This window comes from Hemitrygon akajei, chromosome 24, assembly GCF_048418815.1.
Source record: "Hemitrygon akajei chromosome 24, sHemAka1.3, whole genome shotgun sequence".
NCBI classification, from domain to species: Eukaryota; Metazoa; Chordata; class Chondrichthyes; order Myliobatiformes; family Dasyatidae; genus Hemitrygon; species Hemitrygon akajei.
In genome coordinates, this window is record NC_133147.1 from 55,731,350 (window position 1) to 55,743,892 (window position 12,543).

The window sequence follows — 12,543 nt, forward strand, 5'->3', positions numbered from 1 at the left end:
TAGGAGGAAGCACTGTCGACGTTTCGGGCAGAGACCCTTCGTCAGGACTAACTGAAAGGAAAGATAGTACGAGATTTGAAAGTAGGAAGGGGAGGGGGAAATGCGAAATGATAGGATAAAACCAGAGGGGGTGGTTGAAGCTGAGAACTGGAAAGGTGATTGTCAAAGGGGATACAGAGCTTGAGAAGGGAAAGGATCATGGGACGGGAGGCCGAGGGAGAAAGTCAGGGGGAGGGGAGCACCAGAGGAAGATGGAGAACTGGCAGAGCGATGGGGGGGGGGGAGAGAGAGAGAGAGAGAGAGAGAGAGAGAGAGAGAGAGAGAGAGAGAGAGAGAGAGAGAGAGAGAGAGAGAGAGAGAGAGAGAGAAAGGCCCTCACCGCCTTATTTGCACCATTGCTACACCTTTGGTTCCTCCCACTTCCTCCAAACCAAAGGTGTAGCTATGGGTACCCGTATGGGTCCCAGCTATGCCTGCCTTTTTGTTGGCTTTGTGGAACAGTCCATGTTCCAAGCCTATACGGGTATCCGTCCCCCTCTTTTCCTTCGCTACATCGACGACTGCATTGGCGCTGCCTCCTGCACGCATGCTGAGCTCACTGAGTTCATTAACTTTGCCTCCAACTTTCACCCTGCCCTCAAATTTACCTGGTCCATTTCGGACACCTCCCTCCCCTTTCTAGATCTTTCTGTCTCCATCTCTGGAGACAGCTTATCTACTGATATCTACTATAAGCCTACAGATTCTCACAGCTACCTGGATTATTCCTCTTCCCACCCTGTCTCTTGCAGAAATGCTATCCCCTTCTTAGAATTCCTCCGTCTCCGCCGCATCTGCTCTCAGGATGACACTTTTCATTCCAGGACGAATGAGATGTCTTCCTTTTTTTGAACAAAGGGGCTTCCCTTCTTCCACCATCAACTCTGCTCTCAAATGCATCTCTCCCATTTCCCGCACAACTGCCCTCACCCCATCCGCCCGCCACCCCACTCGGGATAGGGTGCCCCTTGTCCTCACCTACCACCCCAACAGCCTCCAGGTCCAATGTATAATTCGCCGTAACTTCTGCCACCTCCAAAGGGATCCCACTACCAAGCACATCTTTCCCTCCCCCCTTTCTGCTTTCCACAGGGATCGCTCCATACGCGACTCCCTTGTCCATTTGCCCCCCCCCCATCCCTTCCCACTGATCGCCCTCCTGGAACTTATCCTTGTAAGTGGAACAAGTGCTACACCTGCCCTCACACTTCCTCCCTCATCACCATTCAGGGCCCCAGACAGTCGTTTCAGATGAGGCGACACTTGACCTGTGAGTCGGCTGGTGTGATAAGCTGCGTCCGGTGCTCCCGGTGTGGCCTTTTATATATTGGTGAGACCCGACGTAGACTGGGAGACCGTTTCGCTGAACACCTACGCTCGGTCCGCCAGAGAAAGCAAGATCTCCCAGTGGCCACACATTTGAATTCCACGTCCCATTCCCATTCTGATATGTCTATCCATGGCCTCCTCTACTGTCAAGATGAAGCCACACTCAGGTTGGAGGAACAACACCTTATATAGCGTCTGGATAGCCTCCAACCTGATGGCATGAACACTAACTTCTCTAACTTCCGTTAATGCTCCCCTCCCCTTCTTACCTCATCCCTGATATATTTAGTTTTTTCCCCCTTCCCCTTTATTCTCTCTCTCTGCCCATCACTCTTCCTGTTCTCCATCTCCCTCTGGTGCTCCCCTCTCCCTTTCTTTCTCCTTAGGCCTCCCGTCCCATGATCCTTTCCCTTCTCCAGCTCTGTATCCCTTTTGCCAATCACCTTTCCAGCTCTCAGCTTCACCCCACACCCTCCGGTCTTCTCCTATCGTATCGCATTTCCCCGTCCCCCTCCTACTTTCAAATCTCTTACTATCTCTCCTTTCAGTTAGTCCTGACGAAGGGTCTCGGCCCAAAACGTCGACTGTACTTCTTCCTGTAGGTGCGGCTAGGCCTGCTGCATTCCACCAGCATTTTGTGTGTATTCCACCTGAAAGGATTTAGTTTTGTTGAAAATTCCGGTAGCATCTGGAATTCTGAATGGAATTAATTTGTTCGTTGTCTAAAAGAAAACTGGTGATTTCAGTAGGTCGGTGTGATACTGTGTTTTCTAAAGCATCCGGGGTTCGCACCTCTCTTGCTGATCTGTATCTCGGCGAGGCGCCTTTGCAGACCCAGTAAGGAGGTGAGTTTAGATGCGCTTTAGGGTATACCACATCTCTTAGAGATGTTCCACGTGTTCTGGAGTTTCACATAAATCCTCTGGATGACATACAGGACAAAATAAAGCAACGGTAAAATTTTAATGAAAAAATAAATCTTTCAACTGATAGTTTTTATCTGTAGCGTTCATCTAGAAAGCTATGACAACGACTATCAGTGGTTTTATCTCAGTCAAGTTCTGATACAAAGAAGACTGCGCCGTCGCAAAAAGGTTTCAGAGAACAATCAACCGAAAACTGTTTTCAGATATATCCGGTCTCTGTATTTAATGTATATTCGTCTCTGTGTAAATTGCTAGTCACAAGCGGAGGATGTTGCACACAATAGCCTCCTGATACCACAGCTCATTTCACAGAACTGAACGTGGGGACAGTAATTATTTCTGACAACTTTTAGTAAAGTTGACCTCTTTGACGATGTTATCGCAGCTCCAGTAACCGGTATCTGCTGTTTGCTGAACTTTATTTCTATGCGCTACTGGCCTCGATCGATTGATCGTGACTGCGTCATTTCCCCAGTCTGATTTGTCAATAATCACCTTAATACCCATTCTGCAGAATTACAACTGTATCAACAAACTATCAACGCGATAGTTTTACTTTTTTAAATAAAGATTATTTAAAAGTAGACGTTATTCCTGGTGATGCAGTAGAGAGTTACTATAATCTGGAAACATAACTATTTTAGAATTTATATATGTTTTATATTTTCTTACCTCTTATGAGTGGTGTTTATATTTATTTTTCTCTCCATCCTGGGTCCTTTACCAGAAGCCGGGGACCCTGAGGGTTCGGCGCAGTATCCTTACTACTCCTAGTAGTGCTCTCTTCTGGACCGAGATCTCAGATACTGTTCACGGGATTTGTTGGAGCCACTCTCCTTATCCAGGTGGCAGAGCTCTAAGTTAGCCTATCATCACCGGGATTACTCTGGGTATAACATAACCTTCCACACACTTTCTGTCTGTTCTTTCAACCCCTGGTGTTTCGCCAAGTTCTCAAATTCGTTCATCCTGATGTAACTGTCATTCGGGATTGGCATATCTATCACTATTGCTTTTTTTCAGTCCCCGGTACCTGTTTATCAGTTGGTATTTGAAAGTCCCACAGCATCTTAGTTTTGTCATTCTGCACTACATTCTCGGGTGTTTGTCATTTGGACTTGGGAGAGTCTACTTCCTGCGACTTGGTTCTGCTGTTCAGTGAATGCTGTCCCTGCCTGCATCTTACATCCTGCTACTACGTGCTGGATGGTTTCCGCGGATTCCTTTCACAGTCTGCACCTTAGGTCTTGTCTGGAGTGAAAGACTTCTGCTTTTAATGCTTCTGTGCTCAGCACCTGTTCTTGTGCAGCCATAAGCAGCGTCTCTGTTCTACCCGCAGCCTGCCATTTCCAGTCATTGTCAGGACTTCCTTACGTCGGCCACCTGTGCTGTCTGGCGATTGTACATGGCGTGCGGTAGCTTTTCCTGCTATGGCCTCTATCATTATTTCTGCATAGATCTTTGAAAGCAAAGTGTTGAAACGGAAACGCGGTTTCAGCTCAGATACATATCATGCCGGATGACCTGCGGCAAGTGTATATTTTACCAAGTTGCTAACAACGTAAAACAAATGTCCACATTTCGCAATGTGATTTATTGATATCAACTGATTAGCAGGGGTGGAGAATGCACGGGGCATAAGATGAATTTGCAGTAGAAGCTTTAAGATGTGTTTATTTTAACGCAAGGGGTATTCTGAACAAAGCAGATGAGCTTAGAGCGTGGATCGGTACTTGGAGATATGATGTGGTGGCCATTACAGAGACTTGGATGGCTCAGGGACAGGAACGGTTACTTCAAGTGACGGGTTTTAGATGTTTCAGAAAGACAAGGAGGGAGGCAAAAGAGGTGGGGGCGTGGCACCGTTGATCAGCGATAGTGTCACGGCTGCAGTAGGAAGTCATGGAGGGATTGTCTACTGAGTCTCTGTGGGTGGAGGTTAGGAAGAGGAAGGGGTCAATAGCTTTACTGGTTGTTTTTATAGCCCCTCCCAATAGTAACAGGGATATCGAGGAGCAGATATTACACCTGGAAAGGTGTAATAATAACAGAGTTGTCGTGATGGGCGATTTAAATTTTCCAAATATCGATTGGCATCTCCCTAGAACAAGGGGTTCAGATGGGGTGGAATTTGTTAGGTGTGTTCAGGAAGGTTTCTTGACACAATATGTAGATAAACCTACAAGGGAAATTGCTGTACTTGATTTGGTATTGGGATATGACCCTGGTCAGGTGTCAGATCTCGCAGTGGAAGAGCATTTTGGAGATACTGATCATAGTTCTGTCTCCTTTACAATATCATTGGAGAGAGACAGGAGCAGACAAGTTAGAAAAGTGTTTAATTGGGGTAAGGGGAATTATGAGACTATCAGGCAGGAAATTGGAGACTTAAATTGGAAACAGATGTTCTCAGGGAAAAGTACAGAAGAAATGTGGCAAATAATCAGGGAATATTTGTGTTGTACATTATAGGCATCTGTTAGTCTCGTGAGGCCATGGATTTGCGCGTCGGAAGGTTTCCAGGACGTAGGCCTGGGCAGGGTTGTATGGGAGACCAGCAGTTGCCTATGCTGAAAGCCTTCCCCTCTCCGCACCACCGATGTTTTCCAAGGGAAGGACACTAGGACCCAAGCAGCTTGGCATCGGTGTCATCGCACAGCAATGGTTATTAAGTGTCTTTCTCAAGGACACAAAACGTTGCCTCAACTGAGGCTCGAACCAGTGACCTTCAGATCACTAGACATGCCTTATCCACAAGGCCACGCGCCAACAAAAAGGCTGTAATAAATCTAGTCAAGTTGAAAAGAAAAGCTTACAAAAGGTTCAGAGAGCTAGGTAACGTTAGAAATCTAGAAGATTAAAAGGCTAATAAGAAGGACATTAAAAGAGCCAGAAAGGGCCATGAGAAGGCCCTGGCGGGCAGGATAAAGGAAAACCCCAAGGCATTCTACAAGTATGTGAAGAGCAAGAGGATAAGACGTGAAAGAATGGGACCTATCAAGTGTGACAGTGGGAAAGTGTGTATGGAACCGGAGGAAATATCAGAGATACTTAATGAATACTTTACTTCAGTATTCACTATGGAAAGGAACCTTTGTGATTCCTTTGTCAAATATGATGGCAGAATATAGTATTAACGGTAAGACTCTTGGCAGTGTGGAGGATCAGATGGATTTTGCTGTCCGAGTCCATAGGACGCCAAAAGCAGCTGCGCAGGTTGACTCTGTAGTTAAGAAGGCGTACGGTGTATTTGTCTTCATCAATCGTGGAATTGAATTTAGAAGCTGAGAGGTAATGTTGCAGCTATATTGGACTCTGTTCAGACCCCACTTGGAGTACTGTGCTCAGTTCTGGTCACCTGACTGCACGAAGGATCTGGAAGCCATAGAAAGTGTGCAGAGGAGATTTACAAGGATGTTGCCTGGATTGGGGAGCATGCCTTATGAAAATAGGTTGAGTGAACTCGGCCTTTTCTTCTTGGAGCGACGGAGGATGAGAGCTGATCTGGCAGAGATGTAGAAGATGATGAGAGGCATTGATCCTGTGGATTGTCACAAGCTTTTCCCCAGGGCTGGAATAGTTGCCACAAGAGGACACAGGTTTAAGGTGCTGGGGAGCAGGTACAGAGGAGATGTCAAGGTTAAGTTTTTTACTCAGGGAGTAGAGCTTGCGTGGAATGGGCTCCCGGCAGCGGTTGTGGAGACGGATACGATAGGGTCTTTTAAGAGATATGTAGATAGGTACATGGAGCTTAGTAAAATAGAGGGCTATAGGTAAACACGAGGAAATCTGCAGATGCTGGAAATTCAAACAACAACACACACAAAATGCTGGTGGAACACAGCAGGCCAGGCAGCATCTATAGGGAGAAGCGCTGTCGACGTTTCGGGCCGAGACCCTTCGTCAGGACTAACCGAAAGTAAGAGATTTGAAAGTAGTGGGGGGAAGGGGAAATGCGAAATGATAGGAGAAGACCGGAGGGGGTGGGATGAAGTTAAGAGCTGAAAAGGTGATTGGCGAAAGTGATACAGAGCTGGAGAAGGGAAAGGATCATGGGACGGGAGGCCTCAGGAGAAAGAAAGGAGGGGTGGGGAGAGCACAAGAGGGAGCTGGAGAACAGGCAAACGACTAAATATGTCAGGGATGGGGTAAGAAGGGGAGGAGGGGCATTAACGGAAGTTAGAGAAGTCAATGTTCATGCCATCAGGTTGGAGGCTACCCAGCCGGTATATAAGGTGTTGTTCCTCCAACCTGAGTTTGGATTCATTTTGACAATAGAGGAGGCCATGGATAGACATATCAGAATGGGAATGGGACGTGGAATTAAAATGTGTGGCCACTGGGAGATCCTGCTTTTGCTGGCGGACCGAGAGTAGGTGATCAGCGAAACGGTCTCCCAGTCTGCGTCGGGTCTCACCAATATATAAAAGGCCACACCGGGAGCACAGGACGCAGTATACCACACCAGCCGACTCACAGGTCAAGTTTCGCCTCATCTGGAATGACTGTCTGGGGCCCTGAATGGTGGTGAGGGAGGAAGTGTAAGGGAAGGTGTAGCACTTGTTCCGTTTACAAGGATAAGTACCAGGAGGGAGATCGGTGGGAAGGGATGGGGGTTGGGGGACGAGTGGACAAGGGAGTCGCGTAGGGAGCGATCCCTGCGAAAAGCAGAAAGAGGGGGGCAGGGAAAAATGTGTTTGTTAGTGGGATCCCGTTGGAGGTGTCGGAAGTGCCTCCCGTCCCACGATCCTTTCCCTTCTCCAACTCTGTATCACTTTCACCAATCACCTTTCCAGCTGTTAGCTTCATCCCACCCCCTCGGTCTTCTCCTATCATTTCACATTTCCCCCTCCCACCACTACTTTCAAATCTCTTACTATCTTTCCTTTCATTTAGTCCTGACGAAGGGTCTCGGCCCGAAACGTCGACAGCGCTTCCCCCTATAGATGCTACCTGGCGTGCTGTGTTCCACCAGCGTTTTGTGTGGGCTATAGGTAAGCCCAGTAATTTCTAAGTATGAACATGTTCGGCACAACTTAGTGAGCCGAAGGGCCTGTATTGTGCTGTTGGTTTTCTATGTTTCTAAACAGCAGCAGTAATGTAACAAGTTTAAATCAAGCCACATGATCATGCTTTTAAGCAGTTAATAAGAATAAATGTTATTATCATTAATAATATATGCATTGTGAAACTGACTGTTTCTGGTACAGCGTACAAAGTGCCGGATGTCATAAATTAAAGAGGCACTTTCAACTGAAAGTAACAGTAAATCAGGGAAAGGGGAACTTGTCTGCACAAGGCACAAGCTTCCATACAACACAGCTAAGTATAGTGTAAACTATCCGCCGATTTTGGGAAACATCTTGCATCGTTTCTTCCTCTTTGAACTCCATGCATGCACATTTTCTACCATCAAAAACAATAGGCTATCGATTGAACAGGGCAAATATTTACAACCCATATTGTAGAATTTAGTTTAGCCGCTAAGCATCCCTCAGTATTTTCTCGTAGCCAAAAGTAGTTGTTTTTTTAAAAAAAAAATCAGTAAACAATCACAAATTGGAAAAGTACAGCGACGCGGGTTTAGACGAACAAAATACAACTGAAGCAGGTAAGCGTATCAATTTTGCAAAAAAAAAACATAACAGTTAAAATGCATGTTCGCGGGACAGCAGTTGGAGGAATTCCATAAATTTGTGTCGAAATGTTGGTTATTTCCCTAGTTTCCGGCACTACAGTAGCTTACGAGGAGCGTTTAGCCTACACACTCTGACTATCAAGGTAAGTTCCCGGTACTGAATACAGATACAGATAGTTTCACGACTCACCAAATAACAGCAACAAAGCGACGGTGATCATGATCTATTTTGTACCGCTTGGACACATCAGCGTTCTGCGCGGAGAGGATTCTGAGACTGCTGTTACTTCCAGGAATGGTTAAGAATATGTCTGCAGAAGGGAGGAGCTGAAAGGAACACGTGACCTTGGACAGACCACGTGGGAGCAGAATTAGGCAATTCGGCGCATTGAGTCTGCACCACCATCCCATCCGGGGTGTTTTATCATAACTATGAAACCCATCCTGCTACTTTATCCGCGGAACCTTTGATTTAGTGACTGGGCAAGAACCAATCAACATCCAAATTAAATATACCCAATATCATGCCGCCTCAACTATGTCAAGCAATGAATTCCACAGAGTAGCCTCTCTATTGTTAAATAAATTGCTGCTTATCTCTGTTCTAACAGATGGATACACTATTGACCTGAAAGGAAATAACAGTGTGACTGTAGCATTACAAGTGCACAGATATATAGAAATATCAGAAGACAAGTAAAAAGATTAAAAAATAAGTTGCATCAAACAGTCTAACAGGAGGGAAATCATCACTTCCTCTGCTATAGGTTCACTTATTATAGACCCTAATAGCCAAGGTAAGAATGACCTCATAGCGCTCTTTGGAGCAGGGCAGTTTTAGCAGTCTATTCCTAGAAGCGCCTCTTTATTCAGCCAAAGTGGCATTTAGAGGGTGGGAAACATTGTCCAGAATTGCTAGGATTTTCCGGAGTGTCCTTCGTTCTTCCACAGGCTCCAGCGTGTCCAGTTTGACTCCAAAACAGAGGCAGCTTTTCTAATCCGTTTGCTGAGCCTGTTGGCATCACACATTTTAATTCTATTTCCCCAACAGACCCACACATAAAAGATTGTACTGTTAAAAGCACGCTGGTAGAACATGTGAAGGAGTGGCTTGCACACTCCAAAGGATCCCCATCTTTTCAAGACGTGGACGCGACTCTGGCCCTTCTTGGGCACAGCGTCTGTATTGGTACTTCACTCACGTCTGTAAACCAGGTGCACACCGAGGTATTTATAGGCCCTCACCACATACAATGGCATGAGAGGGGAACTGGCCAAGGTTGGCTGTAAAGCAGTGGTTCCCAACCTTTTCTATGCCCCACACCCCTAGGAAATGTTTGATTAATGTTTGCACCCCCTACAAAAGTAATATCACATTTGAAGATGAAGAAGTCTAATTTCTAATTTTTGAACCACATACAATACTGCGGGTGAACAACTTGAACTTAAAAAAATAAGCTTTTTACTCAGTGCATAAAATGCAAATATAAATTGAGCAATTAGATTCTAATTTATTCAGAAAAAATTGTAAAGAGTAAAATCAATCCCAATGGTGAACATAAAATTCAATGACTTCTTTGCTCCTGCTTCTCATTCATGATTTTGTCAAAATGGGGAATTTTCTTGCTGACTGCGATCCACAGGTCTGCCTGTAGATTCAGGCGATTCCTAGATTTTGTCTTGATTGACAAAAGAGAACTGAATCCAGATTCACACAAGTATGTTGTTGCAAATGGAGTGAGGACACGGAGTGCTTTTCCAACAAGTCTTGGGAACATATCCAGTGGTGCACACCAAACCTCCTTCAAAGTCTTGCTTTCAAATTGCATTTCAAGAGCTCGATTTGTCGGCAAATAAATAAGATCTTCCTTCAGCTCTTCATCATCTGACATTTTCTCCAAATTGTAGGAATATGGATTTATGATCCATTCTTCTGAAATCTTCAGGTCTCCAGCAGCAAAATATCCATCAAACGATTCTGACAGCATTTCCAAATGAGCCACAATTTCTTCACTCACAGTAGAAGTTATGGATCCAGAATCATCAACCATCTCTTCTAGTGAAGGAAAATTTGAGAGACTGCCTCTTTCCATCCTTCGACGTCAAAGACGTAACTTTTCTTTGAAGGCATTCAACTTTTCACAAGCCTTCAATATGTTTATCCCTTTTCCTTGAAGAGAAACACACAGGCCATTCATACGAGTGAAAATGCCAGCTAAGTAAGGCAGCATTTGGGTGAACTCCTGTGATTCCATTGCCCCAACCAGATCACATTCACGCTCCTCCAGAAAAATTTTGATTTCTTCCCGCAGTTCAAATAAACGGGTTAAAGCTTGTCCTCGTGACAACCAACGGACTTCATGTGTGGAAAAGCCAAACTGAATGCTCACTTCCCAGATCCTCACAAAATGATTTGAAGATGCGATGGTTCAAAGCATGCCCCCGATCCAGTTGATGATCTTCACACAAGTATCAAGGACTTTTTTCAAATTTGGAGGCAATGTTTTTGATGACAAAGCATGCCGATGAAGAAAACAATCGGTAACTTGCAAATCTGGAATCTCCTTTTTCATCAATGCAGAAAAGCCTGATTTATTTCCAAGCATTGCAGGTGCCCCGTTAGTGCACATAGAACCAATGACTTTGATATCTAAATCATGTTTGGCAAAGAAGTCTTTCACCAGCTGCATCACATCCTTTGCAGTTGTGTTTGTTTTCAGATCTTTACAAAAAAAGAAATCTTCCTTCACAGCACCATCATTGACATACCTCACTAATGTGATGAGTTGACTACAACTGGAGACATCAGTTGACTGATCCAACTGAATAGAGATTTTAAGAGGACTAGCTCTGACATCTGAGATGACTTGTCCAAAATATCTTCACTCAAATCACTGATTCAGTTGTGATTGTCATTATTTGACAGAGGCACCTGTTCAAATTTTTTTCTTGCTTCTTTGCCCAGGATAATTGTTGCCATTTTCAGTGCAAATGGCTTGATGAGATCTTTCGCAATTGTATGGGGCTTAATGGATTTGGCCACTTGATATGCCACTTGGTATGAAGCAAGATGTAGTGGGTTTTCAACAGAAATGAAACCTAATTTTGGAAGAGGTCCTTGTGAATCAAAACGAGCTCTTTTGATTTTCAATGACCCAACATCATGTCCTTCAACATCAGTTCCGCCATGCTTGTTCTTGAAGTGCTCTTGAAGCTTGGATGGCTTCAGATTTGAGTTGGAAAACAAAACGCTACAAAGAATGCACTGGTGTTTTTGCAAGCCATCATTTCCTGTTGTGTAAGTGAAACCAAAGCACGCATAGTCATCATTCCATTTCCTTCTTTTTGACATGATGAAGGGTTAATGAAGGGTTAAGGGTAAAGAGAATAATATGAGCTAATATGAGAAAAACTATGTGACTAAGTCAGGGATGACTGCTTTACTCAATCAGACACGCCTATAGCAAAGTATCGCGAGAAATACGCTTTCGAATATTATATTACGATATTATCTGTAGTTACGCCAAGGTAAATCGTCAGGTGGAAATGCTACAGGGACACAACGCAACTTATTAGGCTACTCTCTACTGAGTTTACACACCTATTTCCGATAATTACCGGAGATATGAACTCCCATCACACGATTCAAAGTCCTCTGTGCTAAACATGATAGATGCTCAGCTAACACAATTCAAAATTATCAACGATTCAAGAAAAAAACCTTTTAAGAGAAAAAAAACCTTTGAAATTCAAACATTTCTTTAATGCATTGAGACAAATACAAATGAATGACTTCAGCTGCTTTTCATCAAAATGCGGCTTTTTAAAATTTTATAATTGAATAATTTACCTTCTGTCTGCGGGTTTGGTTTTAACGCGAAGTCGTTACTCGATGGTTGATTCGGGATGTATGAAGATTTTGGCATTATGAGATGATTTTTAACTCCGAGATGTAACCTTCTAGCTAACATTGATGAGAGTCCGCAACTCTGAGGTGTAACTTCCCAGGTAACACTGATGAGACTCCTCAACGCTGACTCGGGCAGCGGGAGACTGGAGTGTGCTTGGGACAAACGTTACTATCACTTCTCAAGGAACACTGGCAGCTTGCTGAGTGATGACTCGTGACTCGTCACTCAAGGGCACAAACCATTCTTTGTCACACCCCCTGAAATTCCATTTCGCACCCCTTGGGGGTGCGGGCACCCCAGGTTGGGAACCCCTGCTGTAAAGGGACACTAGCGGGAAGGATAGAAGAACAGAAATGGCTGGAATTTCTGCGAAAAATGCGGGAAATGCAGGACAGATAATTTCCAAATACGAATATATTTTCGAATGCAAGAAGGACACTACCATGTTTGAGAAGTGAAATCAGAGCCAAAGGAAAAGCAGAAGAGAGATCAGACAATGAAGCCAATGCTAGCAGACAGATAGCGGATAAGGAAGCTTTAAAAACTTGCCGAAGGAAACTAAAAAGGTCAGTAGGAAGGCAAAGATGGATGATGGAAGGAAGCCGGCGACTAATATCAACGAAGGTACTAAACCCTTTTTTATATAAGGGATAAAGAGAGGTAGATATAGGACCAATAGAAAATGACGCTAGAGAAATGC

The 12,543-nt window shown here is 44.5% G+C and overlaps 1 protein-coding gene across 1 annotated transcript in view; it reads right to left on the bottom strand.

Moving 5' to 3' along the window:
* LOC140716073 (immunoglobulin superfamily member 1-like) overlaps positions 1 to 8,241 on the bottom strand; it is a 66,566-nt gene extending 58,325 nt beyond the window's left edge. Inside the window, exon 1 of the mRNA XM_073028761.1 lies at positions 8,123 to 8,241. Within this exon, the coding sequence (XP_072884862.1) occupies positions 8,123 to 8,153 (31 nt within the window). The 5' untranslated portion in view covers positions 8,154 to 8,241. The remainder of the gene's footprint in view (positions 1 to 8,122) is intronic.
* Positions 8,242 to 12,543: the final 4,302 nt, after the last annotated feature.